Raw genomic sequence first — 27,600 nt, 5'->3', positions numbered from 1 at the left:
AGGTTGGTAGGTAGGTGGGTAGTTTAGAACGAAAGAGATGGAGAGAGGGTAGAATCAGAAATACACTGAAAACGAACGGATGACGCTGGGGGAGAAGCAGTTGGGGTGGGAGGCATCACTGGGGCAAAGCCATTTGTGGAGGACACACTGCGTTGCTCATGTCTTATTTATTCTCTTGCCTGCATCTCCCTCTAAGGTGGTACTTTGGAAAACTCGGCCGCAAAGATGCTGAGAGACAGCTTCTGTCCTTTGGAAACCCAAGAGGTACCTTTCTTATCCGCGAGAGCGAAACCACCAAAGGTAAGCTAGGGAAAGGACAAATCCAGCCTGTTGGAATCTGAGGACTAGTCTTTGGGATTGGAAGGCTTAGCCATGATGTGCAAGGGCCTTGCCAGGCACAGCCCCTCCTGGCCTGAGGCAGTCCTGGACTGCAGGCAGCTCCAACAGATGCTCAGGGTTCAGGGAGACTCCTCCAGAAGCAGAGGCCAGCCGGCTCCCTGCCTTAGGCTCAGGTCCTCTTAGAGTACAGTGACTCCGAAGGGGCAGTCTTCTGCCTTCCTTTCCTTCATTTCTTTTTTTTTTTTTTTTTTTTTTTTTTTTTTTTTTTTTGAGACAAGGTTTCTCTGTGCAGCCCTGGCTGTCCTGGAGCTCACTCTGTAGATCAGGCTGTCTCAGAGATCAGGTTGCTTCTGCCTCCTGAGTGCTGGGATTAAAGGAGTGTGCCACCACCACTGGTTTAATTTTTTTCCCCTTTCATTCCATTTTGTTTCGTTAACGGAGAACTTCCTCTTCCTTTTGTTTAATAATTCGATAGAGCATGTGAAAAGGGCAGGGAATGGTAGCCTCTGGCTTGATGTGCCACACTGTCCTGTGGCCTGTCCCTGTGAAGTATTGGAAAGCAGAACTTTGGAGATTCCTTGCAGAGGACAGACTTCCATTTTGTGCTTGCCATCTGTTCCTTTATCATCTGAGCCTCCTCCCCCACCCCCCACCCCACCCCACCCCCACTCCCGCTTAAACTCCCACCCTGCCTCCCTCCCTGCTACCACCCCTTGCTCCCCCACCCCTCAACCATCCCTGCCCCAAACCCATCTCTGTGCCCCCTATACTTGCCTCCCACCCTTCAACCATTTCTGCCCTCACCCCCTCTGCCCCCACATCCCTGCTTCCCACCCCCGCCCTGCTTCTCCCCCCACCATCCCTGCCTCCTACCCTTCCACCATCCTTGCCTCCCAAGTACCTCATGGGAAATGAAATCAGGAGGCAAGCTTACCTGGAGTCTGCTCCTCATCTTTCCCAGGGGCGTTTGGTCTGTGCTGTGTTAGATAACACAAGAATCTGAAAGGGTAAACGTAGAAAAACGAAGAAGCTCCAAGAACAAAGTCATGTTATTGCTAACATCTTCTAACACAGGCAGGACAAGAGTTGTCTTTGTCCTGTTACTGAATGGAGACGATGGGTATGTTTGAGGCTGTGTGTGTGTGTGTGTGTGTGTGTGTGTGTATGCACGCGCTCGCACACACACATGCACGCACATATGTGTATATGTGTGCATGCATGTGTCTTTTTAATGATTATTAATCAGAATAGTCAAATAAGTGAGACCTACAAAACGGACTGGTTCTCAGCAATGCCGGCACTACTAACATTCTGCCTGTTTACCAGGTGCCTACTCACTTTCCATACGAGACTGGGATGATATGAAAGGAGACCATGTCAAACATTATAAAATTCGCAAACTTGACAATGGCGGATACTACATCACAACCCGGGCCCAGTTTGAAACGCTTCAGCAGCTTGTACAGCATTACTCAGGTAACATAACCACCCTCCCCATTTGGAAGCTGGAAGGAGTGGGTGGGCCCAGATCTGGGAAGGGAAGAGAAGGAGGTACGGCAAATAACGTAAACGTCTCTAGGTAATGCCGTCCCTGTGCCCACCCTGACAGACGTGAGTCGGTGGTCCCCACTGCTGTGCTTCCACAGATACTATTTCTCATGTTTTTTTTTTTTTTTTTTCAGAAGTTCCCCCAAGGGGAAGGCAGTAGGTTAAATCTTGAAACTTGTATTTGAGTTTTTTTATTTTCATGAGGAAAGTCCTTGCAAGTTGGTTTCCTGTGTAATGCAGAACCCCGAGAGGAAAGAAAGAGAGGAGTTGTCCCTGGGCGGGCTCCCAGGGAGCCCCCTTAGGGAACCTCGTGTGACACTTGCACTGCCATGGCGCTGCTGGACATCCCTGCCTTTCACGATCATTTATCTGCAGGGGTAAATCTGCATTCCGTCTCCCAAGTGCTGCTTCCTGCCCAGGCTTTCCTGCACGTGGCCACAGCTCTCTGACCTCTATTGTGTTGACTCTTTTTGTTTTATTTTATTTTTGAGACAGGGTTTCACTGTGTGGGTCTGGTGGCCTCAAAGGCACAGATCCACCTGCCTCTGCCTCCTGATTGCTGAGATTAAAGGTGTGCGCCACCGCACCCAGCTATTGTGATGACTTTAAACAAAGATTAGACACTGTCTTCTAGTCGAGTGATACCATTCTTTTGTTGTTCTTGGCAATTTAATTATTGGGTATTACTGGATCTACGTGTATTCACATGCGTTTTATTTAAATACGTAGCTTTGTGTGCACTTGTTCAATATGTGACACTTGCTTTCCTTGTTAACGTGTGTCCTGCTATACAATGCCTGTGTACCTGACCCCTCCTTTTTTTTATTTTTTATTTTTTTTAGTAATGTCTCACTTGTAGCCCTAGGTATCCCAGCATTCGCTAGGTAGCCCAAGGTGACCTTTCACAGTTAGGGCAGTCTTCCTGAGTCAGCCCCCTGAAAGGTGGAATTACAGATAGCAGCAACCAAACCCAGCCTTTTTTCCTCACCAGTGAAAAAATATTTGCTGTTTTTAGCACACACACACAAAAATGTGTTTTTTAAAATAACAATTAGAATGCCTAGGTATTGATTCTGGCAATTGAAAAAAATAACAGTAGCCGAGTAGCCAGCGATCCGGGTGTTAGCTCTCCTGCTCTGTGTGAATTCTAATGAAATATTGAGAGAAATGGAGCAGAAAGTCTCCTTGAGCGTCAGTGATATACACAAAACGCCTGTGTGTTATAAGGATTTTTCAAATGCTGAACTATATTTCATTACAGGCAAACATCAGCAGGGTCCCTAGAGCCTGGATCATTTGAAAATAGTGTGCTGGAAAGGGCGCCTTAATAACATCATAAAGCTGACGGAGAGGGCGGGTATGAAGAGCAATAGACAGTTTTTAATCTCAGGGAAAAAAATCCATCTTGAGTTAGATTTGTTTTTATATTGGCTTTTCCTCTTCCCTCTTTCTCTCTTGCACATAGAACGCCTTTGAAATACTGACACATAAATAATTTCCTGCCTAAACATCTCAGAACTAGATTCCAATCAGAAAGAAAAGACTGAAAAATAAAGGTTCCCAGAAAAGAGTCAGCCATAGTTTGTGCTTTGGATCCGAGAGACTTCCAGGGACCTGGGGGGGGGGGGGGGGATTGCCCACTCACTGGTCCAGGCCCTGTGTGGCGCCCATCCTTATGTGCCTGTTTACTCACTGTTGGCATTTAGTTTGTCTCCCCTTACCTTTGCTAGATTCTCAAAGCTATATTCTTTTCAAAAAGGAAGGTGGGGGAGGGGAGGACCAGCTTCTCAGTAACCTGAACAATAGCTACTGTTTCCCTACTCTTTCATGTCACCAAGTTTCTGTGAATGCTGTTAATTTCCGTTCCTTCTTTGAATCCAGACTCCTGAATTATACATAGGAAACTGTTTAAAAGGTCGTATTTTTGTTTTTGTTTGTTTTTAGTGGAAAATTGCAAAGAAGCAATGCAGGCACACAGGACTGGTAGAATAGAGTTCGGAGAACCAAGCAGTCACTAAAGAAAATTCGGCATCCCTCCCCCTGCCAGGTGCACTCTTGAGATCCACTGGTTCTCACAGACCAGAGTTCAGTGGACAGCTCCTGTACTGCAGTCACATGCTAAACATATTTGCACCAGGAAGATTCGCTCAACCCCTAGGCTATCTAGATACCAGAATGGAAAGAGACAGTCATTTTTTTTTTTTTTTTAAATTTTTATATGTGTTTTTGAGATTAGTTAGCAAGGGCGTTTTCAGAACTCGAGACCAGGCTATACCAGTTCATTAGACTAAAGTACACAGAAGCCAAAGCAGGCTGCCTGTGTATACATGGAGCACGCCCCGGGGCAACAGCAGAGTCCACCGTTGAAATGTCCTCATGAATATGTTTGCTTGTGTGCGTCGGATCTTCTGTGGTGTACGCAGCACTCGCCGACGCCACGCCGCCCGCCTGTGCACGCTGTCCTTACTTACTCTGCTCTTCTCTCCCTCGCCGCTGCTGCCCGTTCCTTCAGAGAGAGCCGCAGGTCTCTGCTGCCGCCTGGTTGTTCCCTGTCACAAAGGGATGCCAAGGCTTACCGATCTGTCTGTCAAAACCAAAGATGTCTGGGAAATCCCTCGAGAATCCCTGCAGTTGATCAAGAGACTGGGAAATGGGCAGTTTGGGGAAGTATGGATGGGTATGCTGACACTCAATTTCTTTTTGATTAGCTTCCTTGTTTGGGAAATCCCAAACATCAAAGATGGAAGGTGAAAATAAAGATATATATATATAATGACCAGGAAAACAGACTTTGAATTACTCAATTTTTACTTTTATGTATAAAAATTTGGAACTTCTAAAAAAAAGAGATAGAAATGAGCAAGAGTGGCAGATGGCGCTGGTTGTGCTCTGGCTGGTGGAAGGAGTGTTCCAACCTAATGAGAGTGCCTTCCTTACCCTTCATTGCCAGCTGCAAGTATTTCCAAGTGTTCCCCTCGGGGCAGGTCACCTTCCATCTTTCCTAGTGCATGCATGGTTATGGATTATAAGGACTGTTTTCTTTATTAATTCCCTCTCCTGTAGAGAAAGCTGATGGTTTGTGTTTTAACTTAACTGTGGTTTCATCGAGTTGTACCCCACAAACTTACGGATTGGCTAAAGATGCTTGGGAAGTTGCACGCCACTCGTTGTTTCTGGAGAAGAAGCTGGGGCAGGGGTGTTTCGCTGAAGTGTGGCTTGGTAAGGCAGAGGGCACGTTCTGTTTTGGCTACATCTCAAAGCCAATGAAAGGGACAGTTTTGAACATATATGACTACCGGGACAAAGACCCTTAACCTGTGTCACTAGATGGTCTCAGGCCATCCAGGTTTGCTGAATCCGGTGGCACCTTGCTGTGTTCATCTGTCCTATGTCATGTGGCTCATTAAACACCTGCAAGAACAGGAAGCCAGCGTGAAGTGAATGTGGTGCTCTCTCTTCCTGTGAAACGGGACGGTAAGGTGCTGTGTGAGAGCCGCTGTAGAGGAAGGTCATGAGCTTTCTGCACACCAAGCATGGGTCTACACCCTTACCTGTAAGCATAAATACAGGACCTGTTTAATACGTCTGAGCCCCAGTTCCTCATCTGTAAAATCGGAGTAATAGCTGCTTCACTGGATTATTTTCAGGATTATATCAAACATGTTTAAAATCCCTTGTAGCTCTTAGATCACCAGACACACTTCCTCATTTAGTTGTCAGTCATGCCAGCCGAGATGCTTTTATAACCCTCTGGGACAGTTGCAACTTTGCTTACAGACAATCCATAAACTTAAACCCCCTCCCAAAAATGTCCATCCCTAAAAAGATAGCAAAGTGTATCAGAGTCTCCCTTCCTTCGAGTCTAAAGGGATACAAACAGAATATGTGGTCTTTAGGTCTGATCCACATTAACAGAGTTAATGTAATTAAAATGCCTAAAGCACAGCAGGTAGCGGGTGCCACGAAGACACAAACAGATGTACAAACGGATGATGGACGGTACACGGATGGGCTAACATGTCAGCCATTCTCCAGTACGCACTATAATAGGGAATCCACATTAATGTGCCCATCCCTGTCTAGACTTTAGCTCAGGTATTATAGGATCTACTTACATAACATTTCCCTTTTTATCCACCCAACTTATAATTGAAGTTGTAAGTCCTAAGGAATTTAATCGGATCACACACTCAGGATGAATCACACTCTGAAAGAAATTTGATCTTCAGCCTTCTGTAACTTCAGTCATTACACAGAGCACCAAAGCATAAGCGCTGGGACGGAAGCCTCCGCAGTTAGCCCGGCTGAGAGGGAGGGTCACACTGCTTACAGTGGGACATGGTAACAGTGAAGTCACAGAGGCCACTTAAAAGCTGTCAGAGTTCCAGTTCACACTGAGCGGCAGGTATCTCGTGAGCTGAACGAGCTCTTTAAGCCACTGGTTCTGTCATGGGTTCTCCCCTGTAGCATGCATGTTGTAATTGTATGTTTTAACAGAATAATAAGAAGCGCTTCAAGACACAGACTCCATAGATCTGAAAGTCACAGGTGAAACCTGAGTAACTCTCCCTTTGAACCTGTATTCTCTTTCAAATTGTAAGCAGTATAATCTCAATTAGTAGATTTTTAGTTTCCCTTATTAAAATTATCCTTCAAAGCCATTGGCTAGAGATGGAACAAGCCAAAATTTTGTCTTTTAATTTGAGAATCAAAAGAGAATAAAAAGCTGTATTCATGCCTGTATTTTACAGATGAGCCAACTGATAATGGCCAGAAACCAGGCCTTTCCTTTGAGTCAGCTAGACGTTTAAAGAAGTACTTAAACATAGTGTATTTGAATACTTTTCTTCTTTCCTTGATGCTGTTTGCTTTCCCAGCCCGTATGATAGAAACCATTATTCTTGTGGCTGACTCAAGGAAAGCCTGAGGGATTTACCTTAGCCGGGGAAGTACGGGCCAGGAGACAGTGTGCTCCTTGCCTGTGCTTATGGGCACCCTTAGCTTGACTTCTGCGGGACTTAGTCAAGTATGCCATCCAGTGCAGACAGTTGAAAGCCTGTTCCAAGCATCCTTAGTGTGTGGCCATATTCTGCAGGGGCACACCTCTATGATGGGATTTAATCTGCTTTCTTCCAGGCTTTCCCTGTTACCTAAGGAATAGCTATTGGATACCTGAGCCAGTTCTAAATCCTGGACTTCCATCATTTAAATAAAAGTCCAGAGCTTTTTAGTGTAAATTCACAATTACATGCATAAGCCATAAAAAGAGTGATATGTATCAAATGGAAAAATTTAGTGAATTATTAATTAGCTATAAGTAAACTCATTTTTCCTCTTGAAATACTTGACAGAGTCCTTGCAATTAATTGTCTTTGCTCATTAGAACTGTTTAAGGTTTTTAAAACTTAAAGTCTGATTTTATGCGCAAAGTTGCTGGTCAGACTTATATTTTACCACGAAGAGACTATCTTTGGATTGACTTAATACTGTGGGATATTTGTAGGTACCTGGAATGGAAACACAAAAGTAGCCATAAAGACTCTTAAGCCAGGCACAATGTCCCCGGAATCATTCCTGGAGGAAGCACAGATCATGAAGAAGCTGAAACATGACAAGCTGGTGCAGCTCTATGCAGTCGTGTCTGAGGAGCCCATTTACATCGTCACGGAATACATGAACAAAGGTTGGCCAATGCTTCTCCTTCCTCCTCACATTGGCTTGCAGGGACTCTTCAGAGAGAGAGAGCCAGAGCTGTCCACTTGCTTTAACCCCCAGCTTCTACGTGGGCCAGGGATTTTCATCAGGACAGCACTGAAAAAGCCGGGGAACGCTGAGTTTGCCCCATGTTCTTGAGAGACATACTTGCCCTTCTGCACATCGCATACCAGGAATGTCCCTCTGCATAACTAGAGCGTCCGTTTTATACCCGAGCTAATGCAGAGGGCTGCGAGACCTGCTGCCATTTTGAATCAGTGGCTTCTGTTAAATTTCCCTTATCAGCGCTAAATAATCAGTAGCAGATGGTTGCTGAGTTGAGTTTACTCCCCACCTCAACCTCTTTTCCCCCAGCTTTCTCCTTAAATGTCAGGTGAAGAAAGGACGCGCAATCATCCCCGCCCCCTTCGGGCACGCATGTATTGGTGCACACGTGTGCGTGTACATCATTATAATCAAACCAGCATTGTTGGGGATGAAGCCAGAGATCACTTTGTTTTGGAAAAATAAATGAGCCAAACAAGAAACAGCCTTAAAAGGCCGCACATTGCACACCAGAAGACAGCAGTGTGATTTTTCTTCTCTATGTACTTTCTTTTAAAATATAATTGGAATTTTTTTCCTGGCAGATTGTTTGCCCTTTGGATCCAGCGTTATTTTGTAAATAACTTTATGATTAAAGCATTAAAAAAAAAAAAAAACCCTGCTGATGGCCATCATGTGCCCCCAGCTCCTGCAAATGATTAACTCCGCCTTGGTGTCAGTTCTGAGCCTCACGCAGCCTTACAAGTGTGGCTCTGAAGCTGTGCCTATTCAGTCTGGGATGTCTGAGGCAGAGGCGAGGCTGGCTGTGATCTAATTAGGACTCGCCTGCCCCACCCATGTTTCTCAGATACTTAAAAAAGTTGGTGATCCTGAAACTCCCTAGCACCAGGGTCCCCTGGAGGTCCTCTACAAACACCGGGTCTGACTTTGGAGTTTCTGATTTGGTAGATAAAGCCTGAAAATGTGCATTTTCAGCAAGTAACTGTTAGCTGCTGTAACAGTACGCCTCACAGTGCTCACCTGAGCTGTCCTTCTCCACATCACTCCACTGTGCAGGGCGACTGGATCATGGAGGATGGTTTGGTTCCTGACACACTCCTCCTTGTGACATTGAAAGGGAGATGGAGTTCATTTCGTCTTAGTCTTACTAAATTCTTTGTCTTTAGCAACAAAACAAATGCAGTTTATTTTCAGAAGCTAAAACTTGCTTCTTAAAACATGGAATTTGTTTCTGTTTCTTGTACAAAGCTTTCCTTTTCCTTTGATGGCATCATCCCATTCACTACCTTTTACTTACGTAAGGAAATCAGATATGGCCACTACTGGGAATTTTTGCCATTCTGAGTAAACTGAAATTGCTTTATGTCTCACTCATAGGAAGTTTGCTTGATTTCTTAAAAGACGGTGAAGGAAGAGCTCTGAAATTGCCAAATCTTGTGGACATGGCAGCACAGGTAGGCCACAGGGTGCCCTGACTCAGGCTGCAGCTATGTCAGCATGGACACTTGAGGGGTTATGGTGTAACAGCTGTGCCCCCTCCCCTTCGTCTCCACAGGTTGCTGCAGGAATGGCTTACATTGAGCGCATGAATTACATCCACAGAGATCTTCGATCAGCAAACATTCTAGTGGGAAATGGACTAATTTGCAAGATTGCTGACTTTGGATTGGCTCGGTTGATCGAAGACAATGAATACACAGCCAGACAAGGTGGGCGCTTCCAGGACACTGGCTCCTGATTGCATCTCTGCACTGCCCAGCCTCCCTCCTCACCTCCATTTCCTCCAGCTGCCCACTTTTTCCTCTGATCTGGCAAGAGTCTGACAGTTCTCAGGTGGGGGACTAGTGGGCCCAGTAGACAGGTGCAGCAATGGTTTGGTGAGTGCCAACCCCCATGGCCAGTCTTTTACAAAGGAGCAGGCAGGCTTTGGGAAAACTGGAACATAGTGCGATGCCTCAGAACTAACATCAGGGAGCCAGAGCTTGGAGAACACAACAGGAGGGGTAGTGCCAGATCGAGGGTGCCATCTAGTAGAAAGCCTGCAGAGGCACACGGAGGCTGAGACCTCAGTCTGCAGCTGCCTCCTAGGGCCCAACCAGGCCCAGCCTGAGCCTGGATCCTCAATGCAGTCTCTTGCCTTGAGAGCAGAGCGGTGAAGAGAAAAGAAGTGGTTGGGGGTAGAGGGTGCTGGTTGATGGTGGTCCCTTGAAAATCCCTGCTTTCTTTCCCTGTTTACTTCCACCCACCCACCTCCTGCGAAAGTTCATAGACATCAAGTCTTAGGTAAAACACATACCAAACCAGCAGCCAGCCCACCGGGATGACTGTCACTAGAGTACCAGATGCCAGGAAGGCATTCCCCAGATGTGTTCTGCCTTCTTAGATGGTCACATGGCAGTGTCCAGATGTGGAGCTAAGTGAGGAACCAGCAACTGTGGGCTTAACGCCTGGAGCTCAGGCAGAGAGTAAGTTTCCCTGGTGATATTAACCAAAGCCTGGTCACCTGAGCCAGGCCAAGCAGTAACTGGGATATATTACAGGATAGTGCCTTCTACAGTTTTCTGATGACTAATACCCATTTCATTTCACTCATTTCTGCAATCTTTTTTGGTCCTCTTTCTTTTGATTTTTTTTTTTTTATTTCATGTCAATTCTTTCCTCTGTTTATTTGACTCAGAATAGACGTGCAATGAGTGACGATAGAAAATGTTAAACTAAGATCCTGCCTGATTGTAGATACTGTCCAAATGCCCAATTGTATGTTGTGTAAACAGTTCAGCTATTTGAATTCTCCCAACGTGTGGCATGTTTTGTCCTGAAGCCTTATGCCCACGCAGCAAGCCTCCATGTGGGATCATGTGGGGGTCATGAAGTTAGGGGGCACAGAAGCAGGCTGTATCTCTCAGCAGAGAGGGAGGAACACAGACATGGTTTTGGTGACAGGGCATGCCGAGAGGGTCTGAGCAAGTATGAGCAGAGCTTTGGTCCTGAAGGAGAGCATGAGAAGGTTGATGGCTGGATATTTGACTTAGAAAATGGCTCCAGTGAAGCCCAGGAGCTTCCTCCTGTGTGTGAGAAAGTCGCAGTAGCAGAGGAAGCAATGAAAGGCAGTTTTCTCGCTCTTAACCACTTATTCCGCAGAGTGTGTGGTTAACACCCTTGATCCACCCATAAGTGAGAAGGTGGCAGGGCTGGGGACCGGCAGATGCTTACAGAGGTACTGTTGGCATGGGCTTGTAGGTCATGCAGGTTCACTAAGGTGCCTGAGACTGTGGCCTTGGGTGACTGGCACCTCTCACGTTGGCGTCTGCACTGGACCCCCTTCTTTCCAGAACCCTCTCAGCCTGCCCATGCAGCCTTCCTTCCCACTCCCCATCATGACTGCCTTTCTGCCCTGCCTTCCCGCTCCATCACATGCAGACCACTGTCTGAACCCCTTCCCAAGGACGGGCCTCAATCCTTTGTTCAACATTGCCTTGACTTAGTTTCCAAGCAGAAGATTCCAATCGTTCCCTGTAGAACATCATGTCTTGTTTCTTTCCTTTACCCAACGCCTTCAGATGCATACCAAACACTGGGCAGGGATAAGTAGCAAGAATCGGATGAACTCCAGTATGGAAGGATATGTGGACAATCTGTGCTGTCTTGAGGGCCAGGAAAGGGCCACAAACGTGTGGCCCTGGACCTGCCTGGCCTGCAAGAGGCAGGAAATAGACTCAGGGTTAGCATACAAATCCCAAAGCTCACAAGTGGAAGATGAGGATTTAAAAACAGTGCAGTCCGCCTGATCAGGCATACTCTTGAGCTGTGCCCACCATCTCTCACTAAGTCAGTGAATCTGAAAGCAGAATGTAAAACCGGAAAGAATTACTCATAAGTCCCATTTTCCCTTTATTTTATGGAAAAAGCCTCAAGGGGCAACCTCTCAAATGTACATGTGTCCATGCCAGAGAGCCTTTCATTTGCCAGCCTTGGACAGCCCAGCTGTTCCTACAGGTTCGGCACTGGGTCTGCCCCGCCCTCGCCTTTCCAGTAGATGGAAAGGTCCGGCATGTATTTGCCAATGTATTCTGCAGATGGCATGTGCGCTGTGTGCCGACACTCCTGCCGGGGATTAATAAGCTCCTCTAGACAGCTGGTCCATGTGCCTAATAATATTTGCAAGTCGGGTTTTATGTCACCCGCAGGCCACAGCCGTGCCGCGTCGTGATTATGGGAGTGCAGGCAGTGTTCTGGAACATGTGCCAAACGTAGCTATTTTAGGACCACGAGTGACAATTGTTTGCAAAACAGTTGTGAGTTTCCCATCTGAGGGTGCTCTGAAATGTCTGTCACTGCACGCGTGCGCGTGCACATCCACACACACACACAGGGCACAAGCACCACGGCAGTGTAGAGCTCTGTTACAGGCCTTTTATGTGGCGTTGCTTCCCACAAGCCCCACACTCAGCCCCTCCCTACCCTGGTTTCTGAACAGAAGCCCCAGGTCAAAGAGGAGCCGAGGACCAGGCCCGATGCCTGTGAAGGGAAGCCTCCACTTGTCAGCATCCTAGAAGCAACTAGAATCACTTGGGATTCCTCACAATTGCCTGGACAGCTCACAGTTGGGCCCAGTTCCGGTTGAGTTAGGAGCTCCGCCCTAAGTTCTGTCCATCCAGAGTCACTTAAAGAATCCATATGGGGCATCTGAATGCCTTGTTTATAACAGGAACTTGGCAAAATGTTGTTATGATGACACCCAGCCTTAGTGAAGGCTTGCACAGTATAGCCTCAGCTGCTCTGGGAGCTGAGGAGGGGAGGTCTCTTCAGCCCAGGAGTTTGAGACTAGCCTGGGCAAAACAGCAAGACTCCATCTCAAAGGAAGAAAGGATGGAGAAGGGAAAGATAGGGGAAACCGAAGGGCACGTAAGGAGAGCGGCTAGCATGAGAAGGAACACAGGAACATTAAAGTCAGGCAGCAAAGCCCAGTGATACCATCTGCTGACCTGGGGCCCTGGGCAAGCTGTCTGGTTCTTCCATGAGCAGAGTACTTACTTCTTAAGTGAGGATGCATCTTACCAGCTTTGTGCATTTTTGCAGTTACTGGAGAGCACTTGGAGGTTTGAGCCAGCCCCAGCTCGTGGGCACTGGTTAGTGTCCCTTACCTCTGTTCTTGTTGCCTTACACAGGACTGGGCTGCTGGAGAACGAACAAACAGGTAGGCTGCAGTTGCACTGCAAAGACCCAGTTTCCATGCAAGGAGACGCCACAGACCCTTCCTAGGAGGCAGTTGTGGGTTGTGGTTAGGGCAGAGCTGGCAGCGTCAGCTGAGAGAGAAAGTCTGGGAGATCTTAACTTCATAGAGAGAGTGTGAGCTGCACTTTGTCACATTTGAGGCATCCACACTGGCATCTGAGCCCAGAGAGGCCAGCTGCGCTACCTCCCCTGACCCACTGCACAGTGAGGTCCTCTCACTCTCATCCCTCCGCCTGTGTCACCTGCACCTTCCCGGAGCTTTGCTGATACCTCCCCTCCCTATCTCTGCTCCTAGGATCCTTCCAGTAGCTACCATAGCCCCCACCTGGGCCAAGAGCATCGAGGTAGCAAGGTGCTGCTTCTGCACCAGGCTTTCCTGTCAACTGCAGTTTCTTGCTCCCCTGTTACAGCCCTCAGGCCATCTGGTCCTTCTCACAGAAAATGAGAATGGGTGGGAAAACTCCCCAAAGACTTGGTCTTCCTTCTAAGTTCTGAAGTAGCTGAGGGCTGGCTAAAGTGGACTTGAACCTGGCACGATCAGGTAGACCTGACTAACAACAACTTGCTCTTGTGGACACTTGATTTCTTTCCTCCTCCTCCTCCTCCTCCTCCTCCTCCTCCTCCTCCTCCTCCTCCTCCTTCATTTACATTCATCCAATAAAATAGATGAATCTGGTGTGCAACTGAATACATCTTTACATGGGTATATGGTCTTGAAACCACCTCACAGGAGAAGACATGCCTGTGAAGACCATTTCATTCCACCCTAATCAGCAGCTGCCCCCAGAGAGGGCTCTGTTCTCTCTCTGCCGCTGCAGATTCTCTCTGCCTGTAAGGGAAGTCGATGAGCATGGCCCTACAGATTCCTTCTTTCATGACCCGCCACTTCATGACGTGGTCATGACATGCTCTTTTGTTCTGCCTCTTTCCCCATCCCTGTGTCCCGAGACTCTTGTTTCCTGTGACAGTTCTGCTTTCTTACAGCAGACTCATGTTTCGCTGAGCACACCCGCCAGGGCTGGCCCATCACTGCTGAGGAACAACAGGGCTGATTCCACCTGGAGCTGTTAAACAGGAAGCTACCGGACGGGAGACGCACATCCTCCTGTCTCCTGGCTAGGCCTAGATTGGCAGTGGCCGCTACTGCCTCACAGACAGGTGATACGGATTTAAAAGGCAAACGCACCTGCATTGCTTAGCTAGGTTAGAAGCCAAGAGCCCCCAGGCTTAAACCCCCTCTGTCGCTGACAAGTAGGGTATCCTCAAGCAAACCAGCTACCGCTTCAGGCTTCACCTTTATTCTCTGAAGAGTAGATGGTAAAAGTAACTGCCTTACGTGAGTAGTATGAGAATTAAGGAGGCAGTCTATAAAAAAATTCTTTGAGGGTGGTAAAATACAAAGAATTGTTTTTATAATCCTAATTTTTTGTGATTGGCATGTCTTCCATAAAAAGGGTTTTTATTATATTACAAACACTTCAAAGAGGAAAAACTGTTAGTAATCAATAAAAGAAAGAAACTTACAAAGCCATGCATATATATGTACACACAGGTAGGCAGATGACAGATAGGTAGATGGCAGGTAACATCATTATACCTATCAGGGGTAGGTAGAATGAGCTCAGGGTTTCACTTCTTCCCTTTCGGGCATCCAGGCAACCAGGTGCTGGGCTCAAAGGAATAAAGCCTAGCTGGGCATGTGGGTCAGCAGGATACCTGTTTAATTGGGCAGTGAGGGCCCCAGGCAGAGAGTGCTGTCTCCTGAACAGCCCTTTCAGTGATGCAGCCCTTTCAGTAACACAGTTCTTTTTATTGGCAGAGAACAAGGGCTATATAAACCTTGGGTTTATATAGGGGTTTTCGGGTGAGTGTCCATCATTGGCTGGGGCTGAGGTGCTGGGATTGCTTCAATTTGCATGGAGAGGAATTCCAGGTGCCAGCTGGGCATGACCTTGTTACCAGGCTATGTGACTACCTTGAGAAAGGCAGAGGTAGAGTCACAAGACTATGCACTGGGCATGCAGACACAGAACAGGGAAAGAGCGATCCTTACTCTTACAGGTCTCAAAATTGAGATTTTTAGGCTTTGAACATTCTCAACCTTATTCTAGCTCCAGGCCAGTTCCCCCAGTCTCACTCTTCATGTGGCCCACAAGATGGATGGATGATTGATAGGTAGATAGGTAGGTAGGTAGGTAGATAGATGGATAAATGGATAGATATGTGCATGTGTGTGTATGTATGTCTGTGTATACATATCATCATTTATAGCCTAGATCATATTTTATCTGGACAATCATCATTCTAGTTCTGTCTACGTGGCTCTGTCTTGAACTTAGCTGTGACTCAACTAACCTCTGCCATCCTACTGTCTTGGGCAGAACTTCATTCTTTCCTCCTATTAAGAACTGTTCATGGCTAGTTATGGTAGTGCACACCTCTAATCCCATCACTAGGAAGACAGGCAGACAGAGCTCTGAGTTTAAGGCCAGCCTGGTCTATCTGGTGAATTCCAAGACAACCAGAGCTATGGAGAGAGAGAGAACAGAACCATCCATGGCCCCAAGGTGCATGCATAGGTTTTCATTTATATTTAGAATATGTATAATTATTGTATCTGACAGTAGGTGGGTGTGCCCAGCAGCTTCACGCATGAACACATGTGCACATGGGTGCTTACAAGGACCCTGGGTAGCAATCCTCCTGGACATCAGTAAAACAGGTCTTGCTGTTCCTCTGTGGGGACATTGTCCTAAAGACTAGAATACAGCCCTCAGGCGCACAGAACACATACTGTCTCTGTTTGTGTATAGCAGTGGAAATAGCTGCGGCCACTGCCCTTCTCCTCACTCTCCTCAGACTTACGCACAGGCTTCCCGGAAGTTAGGTACTGTAATTGCTGCATAAACCCCCAGAGAGGGTTGTTTGCTCTGTAGGTATTTGCTACACACTGTGAGCTTGTCTCTGGAGATGCTCGGGAGCTGCCAAGCTAGAAATGCTTGTGTTCAGAGGCTAGCTCTGTCATTGTCCTAGATCTGAGGCTTCTCTGGGCCTTGGCATCCTCATCTGTGAATCACCTTTCAGGTGGCTGTGGGGATTGGAAAAGACAGAAGCTGTCTGGTTCCCTTTACTTCTCATTCTTCCCCACAGCGCTTTTTTCTTCCACGGACTTCTCTCCTCCTTTCTCTATTTCCTGCTTTGCTCCAAAAGATGGCAAGGAATGAGCTGGCTATCAATATGACCTGTGAAGTCAAATTATCTTAGGATGAGTCCTGGCATTATTGCTGATCTGCTCTGGAACCTTGGATAAGTTAACCTTGGAGCCTGCCTTAAATAGGTAGAATCGTCACCATCTGGGAGTAGACACTTCTTGTTGCCGTTGGCAGTAGCATGAACAAGTTTTACAGCTGACCCTGTAGGGGCAAATGGCCATACTTAGCACACCACCCATAGGTGGCACACGCGACCCATGCTGCACAGGGCCTCTCTGGCTGCCCTCTGCCTGGGCCCCTCCCCCATTTGACTCATCCTGAAGAGCAGGAGCATGGAATTTCTCTCTGTGGATCTGATTGGTTGGTTGACTTGTTCCAAAAGCTGTAACCAAATGATCGCCTAGGAAGCAACTGTGAAGACAGTGTAGTCTTTGAGTCTCTAGAATATATGAACAAAACAAGGGCATTCCAAACTTTGGGTATTAAGTAGAAGAAAAATGTGTGTGCTCAAATACTCCCAGTATTGAGCATTTAAATTGAATAGATTATTGTCTGGAGTAAAATTCATATATAAATTAGACTACAAAGAATTCATAATTGTTACAGTTTTCATGTTCATTATTTCATGTTAAAAATTGTTACTGCATAAATTAACACATTCTTTCTTGGAGAACATATTTTAGAAAGATTTGTTACTTTAATAACTCTTTGTGTATTAGAAATCCCAGATGCCCATGCTAATTAAATATAATCGGATTTTGGATTCAAAAAGCACAGTACCCATTTAGCACAAACAGGCAGGCAGCTAGGTTGACAAACACAGTCAGCAAGGACCCGGTCCCTGCTTCTTTTAGATTTCCAGCTTCACAATGCAAAACTGTGAATTCGGTTCCTGTCCTTCCTTTGTTACCACGACCGGGGATGATTAGACTCAGTTCCAGCTCAAGGGTTCCTGCAGAATTATTAATCAGCTGCTTCAGAGGCCCCTGCAAACTAGTGGCAGATCAAGGCTGATCTCACCATGAGATGCCCTCCCTCTTCTCCCCGTCAGCGTCAGCGTATGAATTTCTTGTTCTCTGTCAACAGCAGCATCGCCATTCCCACACTGTGTGCTGTGACCTGAACAGCAAATGTCAGCAGAGAAAGAGGGTGGGGGAAGGATGGAGCCCTGTTAATTGTTAAATTTAATTCCATTCTTTTCCTTGCTAAAGACGTGAACCATCTTTTAACAAAAAGCAAGCCCCTTCCCGATGCAAGCTATTGTTTTGATAGTAAGCATCAAACTGCCTTGTTCCCTTGAAAGGCTGCAGTGAAATGACCAGGCCATACCACCCCCTAGGCCCACGTGGGGAGTTTGTCCTCCCCAGAGCTGCCAGAGGCTATGTGCTGATCCTGATGAGCAGAACTGAGCCAAGCTGCCTTCCTGAACCTTCCAGGGCCAGAGTTTGGCGGAACCTCTGTCACCAGGCAGAAGTCACCTTCATTTGTATTCTGCCGCCTTGGTCTCGAGGCTTTCTACCACTGCCATTTCTGGGAGAGACTGCTTTGTTTATCTGCTGAAGCTTCAGCCCAGATTAGTAGTCAGGGGAGCAGGATGGATGCTGGGAAATGGAGATGAACGGTTGGGAGCATCCTTCCCTCCTAGCAGGGAGGTGTTGAAAGCCAGATGAAATGAAAGAAAGGGGACTTTAAATCACTCATTTCTCCCTAGTCCCTTTTAAGATTAAAAATGCTTGCAGGTTGGAGGGGAACTGATTTCTGCCACTTACATCCTTGGCCAGCTCTCTTGAGTTGGCCCAAGGAATGCAGATGGGCCTGTGCCAGCACAGGTCACCAGAGCCAGCTCTCTGAGCACCTCCCTCTATCTGCCCAGCCCACTGGTCATCCTGCTTTGTGCTCCGAAGGGCATCTCCTTTGTGCTGTTTTGGGCAGAGCTGGCTGACAGTTGTGTGTGAATGCTCAGGAGCAAGACCTTGGTCCACACAGCCCGTGTTTCTTGGTAATCATGAGTAAGGAAGCAGATGGCCACCCTCTGTGATTTTAAAGTGTGTAAACAGGAACTTCAGCCTGCCATCAAACATCAGAAGTGTCTTTTGGCTTCCTCGGCGTGCTTGGCCGGCTGGCAGAAGGAACCTGTGTCTGCATCGTCTGGATAACCCGGGGCAGGCAGTACACGTGCAGACTGCCTGCAGCTAGCCTTTTTCTCCTGACCAAAATAGGGTACCTGGCCCTACACACCAGTCTTCCCGGGATCCCGAAAGCATAGACTCTGTGCCAGATGGAAAGCAGAGGACAGTTTGAAAAGCAACCTGAAGTTGTGCTTGTCTTCTGTACATCCCTTTTCTTGGACATCTTTCTAAACTCACAACCAAACCCCAGCATGATGAGCTTCCCCACACTATATCCCCACACCCGTGCTGGTGACACAGCCTAGCACAGCGGGCGAGGCCTCTCTGACAGCGGCTCAGTCTGTCTGTGCTGGGCTGTGTTCCTAACCCGGTGATGGCCCTGCCAAGATAACCTCTCTATGTTCACTGTTCAGCTCCCCTGGGAGCCTGCACACCCTTTCAGCTCGAACTTTCCTTCCGTGGATTTATCCCAACCAGACCTTGGATCTGTGCCTAGTTAATCAGCCTGTAGTTTCAAAGCATGTTCAGGCCCAACTTCTGGCCCCTGGCTCTATTGGTTTCACTCTTGCCTGCTCTCCCAAGGTCCCTGACGACACAGCACTCTTCCTTAATCCCTGTCACACTCTTCGCCAGACTCCCTACCACCGACCAGCAAGCTGAAATTTCCGGTGCAACATTATCCCAGTCCATTGTGCCATTGGATGTTCGTTTATGTTTATTCAGAAAACATGACACTAAACTCTGTGAACTTAAAGTGGAAGTTTTAACAGACTGCATTACCAGGGGTAACTGGAAACACTCCATTTATTACTTCAGAAGCATTTGGGAAATCTGAACGTCATCCCTTGGCCTGTTGTGAGAATTAGGAGTTTTCCTCTGCCAAGTTTCACTGGGTTGGAAATAGTTATTGCATTTGAATCACCACAAAGTTCTGGGTCAGGTCAGCTTTGCTCTAGCTCTTAACACAGGATATCCTACCCTAGACATCTTGCTCCCTTCACCATGTAATCAGCTTCCTGTTACAGGCACAGCTTGTGATCTCTTTTATTCTCTAGGGTAACTTTACAGCCCAAGTACTACACGTTATTTAATATTGTATATAATAATTTGCAGGGTTTGTGGCTTTGTAGTTAAAGAGGCTCTTTGGGTGGTTATTTGGTTTAGAAAAGCAGGATCTGTTGTTAAAGCTCTTCCTTCTTGGAAATGCCATTAGGACGAAGGCCATGCTCTGTGGATCCATCTGACATCCTGTTCTCTGCACTGGCCTTGCTTTCCCCGGTGTCCTGGTTCTTTAGCTCTCTCTGAGACAGTGCAGTGGAACTGGCACCAAAAAAAATGAAAGATCTAACAGTCCTGGGCTCCACTAAGAGCTGGTGATATGTGATTATAACCAGTCTTTGCTACTTTGTGGGTTCTTCTTTTTCCCACCCTCTATCCCATCCCCCCTTCTCACCTCCTATCACTTGACAGGAGAGAAAGGAGAGAAAGGTGAGAGAGAGATCCCTGAATCTAATTTCTTTCCTTTTGTTTCTTCTGTGAGCACAATTACTAATAAACTGCAACCACCACCACCTCCGCTCTCCATCCTCGAACAACCACCAACCACCAACCCTGTCTCTCGGGGTGTTAGCATTTACAAACCCTCCGAAAAGTCCCCAGAACTCCAAATGTCACACACTCCCAGAAACTATCTGAAGCTGGCAAGACCACACCTCTGCTAGAGCACAAGGTAAATCGTCGTCAGCTTCCGAAAAACAGCCCCATAGCCCCACACCTGGAATTAAAACAAAAATATATCCTTATAATATGTCTTTGTTCTTAAGGAAACCAAAATTCCAGAGTTGTCGCCGCATGTGATGGTCCGGTCAGGCTTGTGTGGTCCTTTCTGCCTCAGGGAAAGCTGTGGGTCACACTGCACCCCTTCCCTTCTCCGTTGCCACCTCTCCCTGCAGTTCTCTTTCCCAGTTTGCTTACTCAGTCCCTGCATCCCCTGCGCCATCCCCTTCAAGCCAGTACCACAGTTTAGCTCTCTGTAGGTTCAGCTTAGGAGCCGCATTCATGCTGCTTTACAAATCTCCTCCAGGAGGTGTCCTACTCGCGATGACCCCAGAGTGCCTTACACTGTGCTTGGGGACTCGGTGGACACTCGAGATGCTCAGTGGTTGGTGGATGAGTGAGGGGCTTCTCTTCATTTTTCTACTTTGGAGGTTTCTAGGGTCAGTGGTGCTGAGGGCCTTTGTCAGTGCAACTCAGTGCTTTGCACATGCAATCCAAGCACAGTAGTCACTGCATTTAGCTCTCAGCTCGCTCTCAGGAACCAGGCACTCTGCTAAGTCCATTACACCCCCTGCCATCCCAAGTTACACACACAAAACTGACGCTTGGGCTTTCAAGAAAACTCAGCCTGAGAGAACCCGGGTCCACCTAACTCTGAAGCTCCTTTTGTTTTTTGTTTTTCATTTTTTAAATTTCCATTAAATTCATTCTTTAACACACACACACACCAGAATACTAAGCACTCTTGATTCTGGAGCCAGATACCTTTCATACAGATCCCATTTCCATCCATTACATGTGTTCTTCAACATATCGCTCTCTCGGCTGAAGAGCGGAAACATCGTTTGCACCTATCACTTGCGTGTCAGACATGTGGCACACTTAGCAAGGACCTGTCATCTGTTTAATAATGGTAGGGACCCAGCATGCAGTTGTTGCTTTGGTTCAGCTCGTCCTGGAAGACCACAGGAAGGAGTCTTCAAAAGAGAGAAGGCCATAGCTGGGCAAATGGAGGGAAAGATGGCATTTCAAACAAGCTAATCCAACAGAAGGAGGTGTAATCGTGCCAGGTGTGTGGTACCTGCCACAGGAGCGAAAAGCAAACTGAACTGGATTAACTGTGTGTTTGCAATAGAACCGAATGGCTGTGTGGGTCCCTGGAAACCAGATGGCGGATTTTGATTTTAATTCAGTGGGGACCCTCCCATATGGCTGAAGAAGGTGGAACAGGAAACTGCAGTTTAAAAGGATTAATTGGAGGGGCACTCAACTGAAGCCTGTGTACCAAGGCAGGGGACTCAGCAGAAGTGATGACCAGAATCTTCTGCAGGAGCTGAAATGGGAAAAGGTGATGTTGAGAAACATGCCTGTGAGCGGAAGCAAGGTGCTGGATTAAAAGCAAGACATGGATTAAATCTAGAAATAACAAAAGGAAGAAAAGTCCCAGGTTAAGTTTTCTGTCCTGAAGCCTGAAGGCAGTGAGTGTAGCGATCAACTCCCAGAAAGTGGATAGTAAAAAATATACAAACAAACAAAATATGAGGGGGAATTCTGTTTGTATCTTAGAATTGAAAGAAATTTATTTATAACTCAGTCATTTGGTGAAATTTTTCTGCCGTCTACAGGAAATTTTTTATAATCTTACACATAGTAAGATGATATCGTGAACAATAAATCCAGTTTACAGTTGATATATGTTAGGTAAAGCCAAGAGACCCTAGAAGCCTTGTCCTGCAGATATTTGGAAATAAAAAACCAAGAATTCGAATAAGAAACATCTGAACGTGCCTATCCCCCTCCCACAGACAGCAGGCATAGTAAGTAACAAGAGGACATATTTCCAAAAGAATAGTGGAGAGAGAAGAGTCTGGAACACCGAGGCCTCTGCAGCACTTGGACATTGGAGAGAGACAGGAAGGAGGTCGTGTTTGCTGCCGTGGATAGAGCATAGTATAGGGAAAACTGCAGACATGCTGACAGTAGAGAGCGGGCCAGCTCAGCAATGGTGACATGGGGATTTTGTTTAAATGTTCTCAGGAACAAACTTGAATAACTGAATGAAGCCCTCCACTCCTTTTTCTCTGACTTGATGCATAGGTGATTATAAGCCCTGCTTCAGATGAAAAGAGCCAGCGCCCACTGAGGTGGAAATGATTGCTGCCCACTCTGTCTTGCTATAACTCCTGCAAGGACTCTTGCTACCTGGTCTTTCTGCTACTAAAACCAGTAGCAGAAAGAAACAGCAGAAACCCATCCCAGCAGCACCCCTGGAACTGGCCCCTGTTCCTCTCAAAGCAGAGCTGGGGCTCCCTCTACATCTCTCAGATTCACCCAGACCCACAGGGGTTCTCAGTACTCAGTATTTGGTATTAAAATGTGGATTTTGCAAGTTTTTAAGTTTTTAATTTTAATTTTCATTAGTGTGCAGCAGATGTTTTTCTATTGTAGGTAGCAGTTGTTAGGCCCTTAAACTGTTATCCAGATGATGACAGACATGACAATGGTACTGTCACCATGAACAAGGAGAAGACACCCCAGAGACAAGAAACCAAATAAATTACCCGTAAGAAACCGTGGCTAGTCAGATAGAGGGGTAAGCTGGAAGGCTGTTCCATTGCCCAGCTTCTGTTATCCTGTTGATTCTCTCAGGAGTCCTCTTCGTGCCTGACATCCCAGGCTCTGAGCTGGAGACACAGTTGTCCAGAAGACATGGAGAGAGCAGGGAGAGTCCAGGGAGAGCACCGTCACGAGGCACACTTCTGACAGTCCGTCTATTTGTCACACTTGAAGCCATAACAACTCCAAATACAGGCTGCTGTGGCAGCATGGAGCTGGGAAACCTGTCCAGGTGTTACTGATCAGGTGGAGGATGTCCATTGAGCAAGAGCAGAGAGGCAGGGGTTAGCCACAGCGTGGCAGTGGACTGTCCTCTCTGTGGGAGTTGCCTCCTTCCAACCCTCTAGCCCCTCTAACTTGGCCCAAGTTAAGCACTTCCTGCAGCCCCAGCAGAATCCCTCGTGGGGCTGTGTGCTGTGTTGCTGGGTGACTTCAGACACGCCCTCCTCAGACGTGGGTTTCACCTGCATCCTGCACAGCCGTATGAACAGACACCAGGCAGAAACAACTGCCTGGTGCCCTTCAAAGCCACACTCTAGGGCCAGTAAGTTTGTACCCTCTGGAGGCAGGAAGCTAAAACAAGGAGAAAGTAGAAGTAACGAGAGGAGTAGGAAAATAAGTGTTGGTTCTTTCCATTGCTAGCTTGTCGTTCCTTGAATTTAACCTTTTGTCTTGAAAGAGAAACTATCCTACATCTTTTTAAGTTTTCTGGAAAAAAAAAAAAACCTGGGTGTGGTGGTGCACACCTTTAATCCTGCCACATGAAAGCAGAGGCAGCAGAGTTTTGGTCCAGGGCAGTCTGCTCTTGACACTGAGGAAAGCCTGTCACCCTAAGCCCAGTGGCTTGGAGTCCAAGCGGCACGGACAGAATGCCCAAGGACAGAAGGCTGTGTGAAGAATGCCTTGAAAGAAACTTAAAACAAAATGACTGCTCAGAGAATCCCAGATTGTGCGGGCAGCCACCAGCACTTACGGGGAGATGGAGACAAGAATTCTTTAAATGGAATGCAGAAGAGCCAAAGGAAATGACGGAACTGTTTGCCCGCCTCAGTGTTAATGTGAGATGCCGCAGAGGGAAATTGCAGGGTTGTCTTTTGTTTTTTTGTTTTTCAGTTTTGATTTCACACTGGCATGAAAGAGATAAGAGAAGAAAACTACATTGCTGGCAAGTGCCAGGGTGTATTTGCTAAGGTTGTTATGGTGTACTGTGTTTAAAACAAAAATGTAATTGGTGTAATTTATCACCTCTGGCCACTAAAACCGCCATCATTTAAAGATTTTAATCACTTGCCACTTTTGCACAGTGACTTTTCATAGATGATGCTGTGACAGTTCTTATTTCTATCAGCCTTTGTATGCTTTCTAGCAGTCCTAAACATAATTAGTATGCTTTAAGCATGTCCCTCTTTGCATAACTAATAACAGAATCCTTGTATTCTTCCTTTGGTCTGTCCAAGAAAATGCCTGGAACTGCTTTATAGTTGCTGACCCTAATATAAAAACACAGGCTTCTGGGTCCATCTTCATCTGTGCACATCACTCCAGCAATGTGATGAGCAAGGTGGACCCCACCCTTTAGATGTGGAGAGGAGAAGGGTCTCCTGATGATCAGAGACATTTGAAAGATGTAGTCCTGCGGCCCTTGCCGTGTGTGTGTGTGTGTGTGTGTGTGTGTGTGTGTGTGTGTATCTGAATAAGAATGGCCCCCATAGGCCCATATATTTGAATACTTAGTCACCAGACTCATACTGTCACTGAGGCAAGCCCTGTCTTAATCACTCACTTGAACCCTGTCTGCTAAGAGATAGGAAGAGACGAACGTGATCATAGAGTACAGAATAAAAACTTTCTAGGGATAAAAGTGCCTACTATAGAGAGGAAGAGTAGAGGGAAGCAAGACATAGCCAGAGCAGGCTCATTTCCCTACGGTGTGTGTAGGAAACTCAGGAAATACAGCCCACTGCAGTGTCACAGGCATGCTGTGTCCATTCACCTCCCCCCGAAGGAGACACTGGAATTTTGTGGATTTGTGGCACCTCATAAGACCAGTCAATGACTTTATATACTAGGGGACACAGGAGAAGAGTGTGGTGATCTGATCCTGGGTGTATTTATTAAAATATAGCCTATTTCAAAGATATATGCGTGCATCCATATAGACATACATGATGTCTTGGTCACTGTTCTATTGCTGTGAGAGACACGGTGACCATGGCAACTCTTACAGAGGAAAGCATTTAATTGAGGCTGGCTTTACAGTTTCGGAGGTTTAGGCCATTAGCATCATGGTGACGAGTATAGTGGTGTCCAGGCCAACACGGTGCTGGAGAAGTAGCTGAGAGTTCTACCTCCAGATCCACAGGCAACAGGAAGAGAGCCACTGGGCCTGACGTGGGCTACTGAAACCTCAGAGCCCACCCTCGGTGAGTCACTGTCATCAGTGAGGCCACACCTCCCTGCTTAAAGTCACCGAGCCAGGCCCAGGGCATACATCACCTCAGCACCCGGCTGTTCCTCCCCACCCCCTTCCTGCCCCTCTCACTCAGCCTGTCCCCCTGAAGAGGACTTGCCGGTACTCACTCTCTCTCTCTCCCCCTCACCAGCATAGGCTCTCCACCTCATGGTTAACCAGCTTTTCCTTCCACAGGTGCAAAGTTTCCCATCAAATGGACAGCCCCAGAAGCTGCCCTGTACGGGAGGTTCACAATCAAGTCTGACGTGTGGTCTTTTGGAATCTTACTCACAGAGCTGGTCACCAAAGGAAGAGTGCCATACCCAGGTAAGAGCACAGGCCTGGGCAGTGGGTGTCTAGTAGGTCTTCTTTTGACTTCACTCTGTAGGGCCCCTGCCCAGTTCCTTCCCGAGCCCTGTGCTCCAGCCTTCTGCCAAGGTATTTAGCCAGAGGAATGCAGAACCCGGGATTACCATGACCTGTGCACTAACTTTAATGTGCCGAGTAGCTGGTTTAAATAGTTCCTGTCCCACAGGTCATGGAATTTGTCCTGTGTCAGTGGGTGCATGTGTCGTGGCTCCTGGAGCATGTGTCACTGGCCGAGCCTGTGCCCGAGGGCGGTTTGTAGGCATGTCTGGGGAAGAGAGGGAGAAAAGTTCCTGCTGCGGCTTTTTTATCACGCTGCAGCACTGACCCACACAGCAAACGTGGCGGGCAGATGCCAGAACCTGCTCTCTCTGAGACTCCAGCTCCAAATGGCCCCGGAGCAGAGGGACATGAAAGGCAGCTTAGAGCCACCGCTCTCTGCCTGTTGCTGAATGGGCAGAGCAAAAGGGCGTGTGTTATAAAGGAACTGGAGTCCCTGGGACCCCGCAGTTGTTCTGGATAATCAGGTGCTGCTTCTCTGGGAAAGCCACGGGTTAAGGTTAGCCATGCTTAAATTCATTAAGTTAGCCAGACGGAGACATAGGGCACACGTGCCATTTCACCTTTCCGCTTTACTAGTTTCAGTGCAGGGACAGTCTGCTTTGTGAAATGTTAAGGGCATATTTCTTAGTTACTGCTGAGCAAAGCAAGAGCATAGCTGGCTCACTCTCTTCATTCCCTGCCTTAAAAGGGAGCTAAAATAAAAGAAAGAGAGAGCGAGAGGAAGGAAGAAAGAAAGAAAAAGAAAGAAGCCCACAGTGATAGAAACGATAGCAGAGATTAATGAAGAATGTAGGTCTCTTGCAAATCCCTGGCTTGTAATCATATCTTTGCAGTCAGAGGAGCCAGCGAGAGCCGATTAATTTGTAATCCCTTTGTTCATTTCGTCTGATTGTTTCTGGTCATCGTCAGAGAACAGAGGAGTGTTCTGAAGGAGCCTCTCTGTCTAGGCTACTACAGTCTCGAGACCTCTGAGGGGGCAGGGTTGGCAGTGAGGCAGAATTAACAATGTGCCAGTCTCCGAAGCCCCTGCAGCAGCGTTGGGAGGTGTGGGTGTGTGAGTCTGCTTTATTGATGCTGCAGCAGCGGCCGCCACCAGCATGCACAAGTGGGAATAGTCAACCAGCGGAGAAGAAAGGGCAGCCCGGAGGGGGCGGGGCCCAGCACCCGAGCTTTTGAATTGCTTCTCAAGGATGAAAATATGCCATTCCAGGTTTTAAAGATGAGAAGGCACTTTCTTAAAAAAAAAAATTTTATTATCGTCTACATTTTGAACTAATTTCTTCCTGAATCTCCCCAGGTTTATGGACACCCGGTGTGTTAAAAAGCAATCACGGGAAAAGGTTAATGTTTTGCATTTTGGTAAAGCCTTCCCTTCCAGTAACACAGGCTGCTTTTCGTTCCTGGGTGACACACGGAAGCCAAAACAAAGAGCCGGAGGTGGGGCCTCAGAAGAGGGAGGCAGGTATATCTGGAGACCCAAGGTTTTGTCAGGTTGAGATTTAGCACAGAGAAAATAACCTGGGTTTACAAGTCAGACTGGATCCATTCGCTCGGCATGGTTTGGCGTGACCTGCGTTCCCTGGGGAAATAGTACAAATAAGCCGTCCAGCTCTCAGGTGGCACTGACCAGTCCCTGTCCTAGAGCAGGAACTGTTGGTGCTGGAGGGAAAGCAGTGACCCGATAAATCATGGAGTCCTCTGAACAAGGAACTTGCTGTCGGAGAGGGTAGGCGTCAGATACTTACGGGGGGCAGCTTACTTAAATGTGCACACTGTGTGCCCCAAACCTCAGTTCTCATGCAGCAGGAGCAGGGGCAGAGCTAGCCCCTTCCCTGAGAGTACCACGAAGAGAGCAAAGGAAGTGTAAGTGAGAACTGGGCCCAGTAGATAGTGTGTGTACTTAGGCCTGTAAGCAAGTGCTGACCTGTCACACACCTCCCTAACTGCACCCATCTGCTCAGGCCACAGGGAAGGGAGAAGTCGAGTAACAGACCACAGGGAGCAAGGGCTGCTCACAGTGAGGAGGCCGAGGCCTGCCTGGCGCCTGCCAAGGTGGCTGAGATTCGGCCCAGTTTAAGGAGCTGTAGGGAGGTTCCCCGAAGAG

General features: G+C 47.3%; 1 protein-coding gene across 3 annotated transcripts in view; it reads left to right on the top strand.

Moving 5' to 3' along the window:
- Fyn (FYN proto-oncogene, Src family tyrosine kinase) overlaps nt 1-27,600 on the top strand; it is a 195,293-nt gene that overhangs the window by 157,862 nt on the left and 9,831 nt on the right. For all 3 annotated transcript variants that reach the window (XM_055615957.1, XM_055615954.1, XM_055615956.1), the window contains 7 exons: nt 197-300; nt 1,666-1,815; nt 4,400-4,564; nt 7,391-7,570; nt 9,025-9,101; nt 9,203-9,356; nt 25,263-25,394. In XM_055615957.1, coding sequence (XP_055471932.1) covers nt 197-300; nt 1,666-1,815; nt 4,400-4,564; nt 7,391-7,570; nt 9,025-9,101; nt 9,203-9,356; nt 25,263-25,394 — 962 coding nt within the window. The remainder of the gene's footprint in view (nt 1-196; nt 301-1,665; nt 1,816-4,399; nt 4,565-7,390; nt 7,571-9,024; nt 9,102-9,202; nt 9,357-25,262; nt 25,395-27,600) is intronic.

Source organism: Psammomys obesus, unplaced genomic scaffold (genome assembly GCF_907164565.1).
Source record: "Psammomys obesus unplaced genomic scaffold, mPsaObe1.curated_primary_1811, whole genome shotgun sequence".
In the NCBI taxonomy this organism is placed as follows: Eukaryota; Metazoa; Chordata; class Mammalia; order Rodentia; family Muridae; genus Psammomys; species Psammomys obesus.
This window is presented reverse-complemented; position numbering and strand designations above follow the sequence as displayed.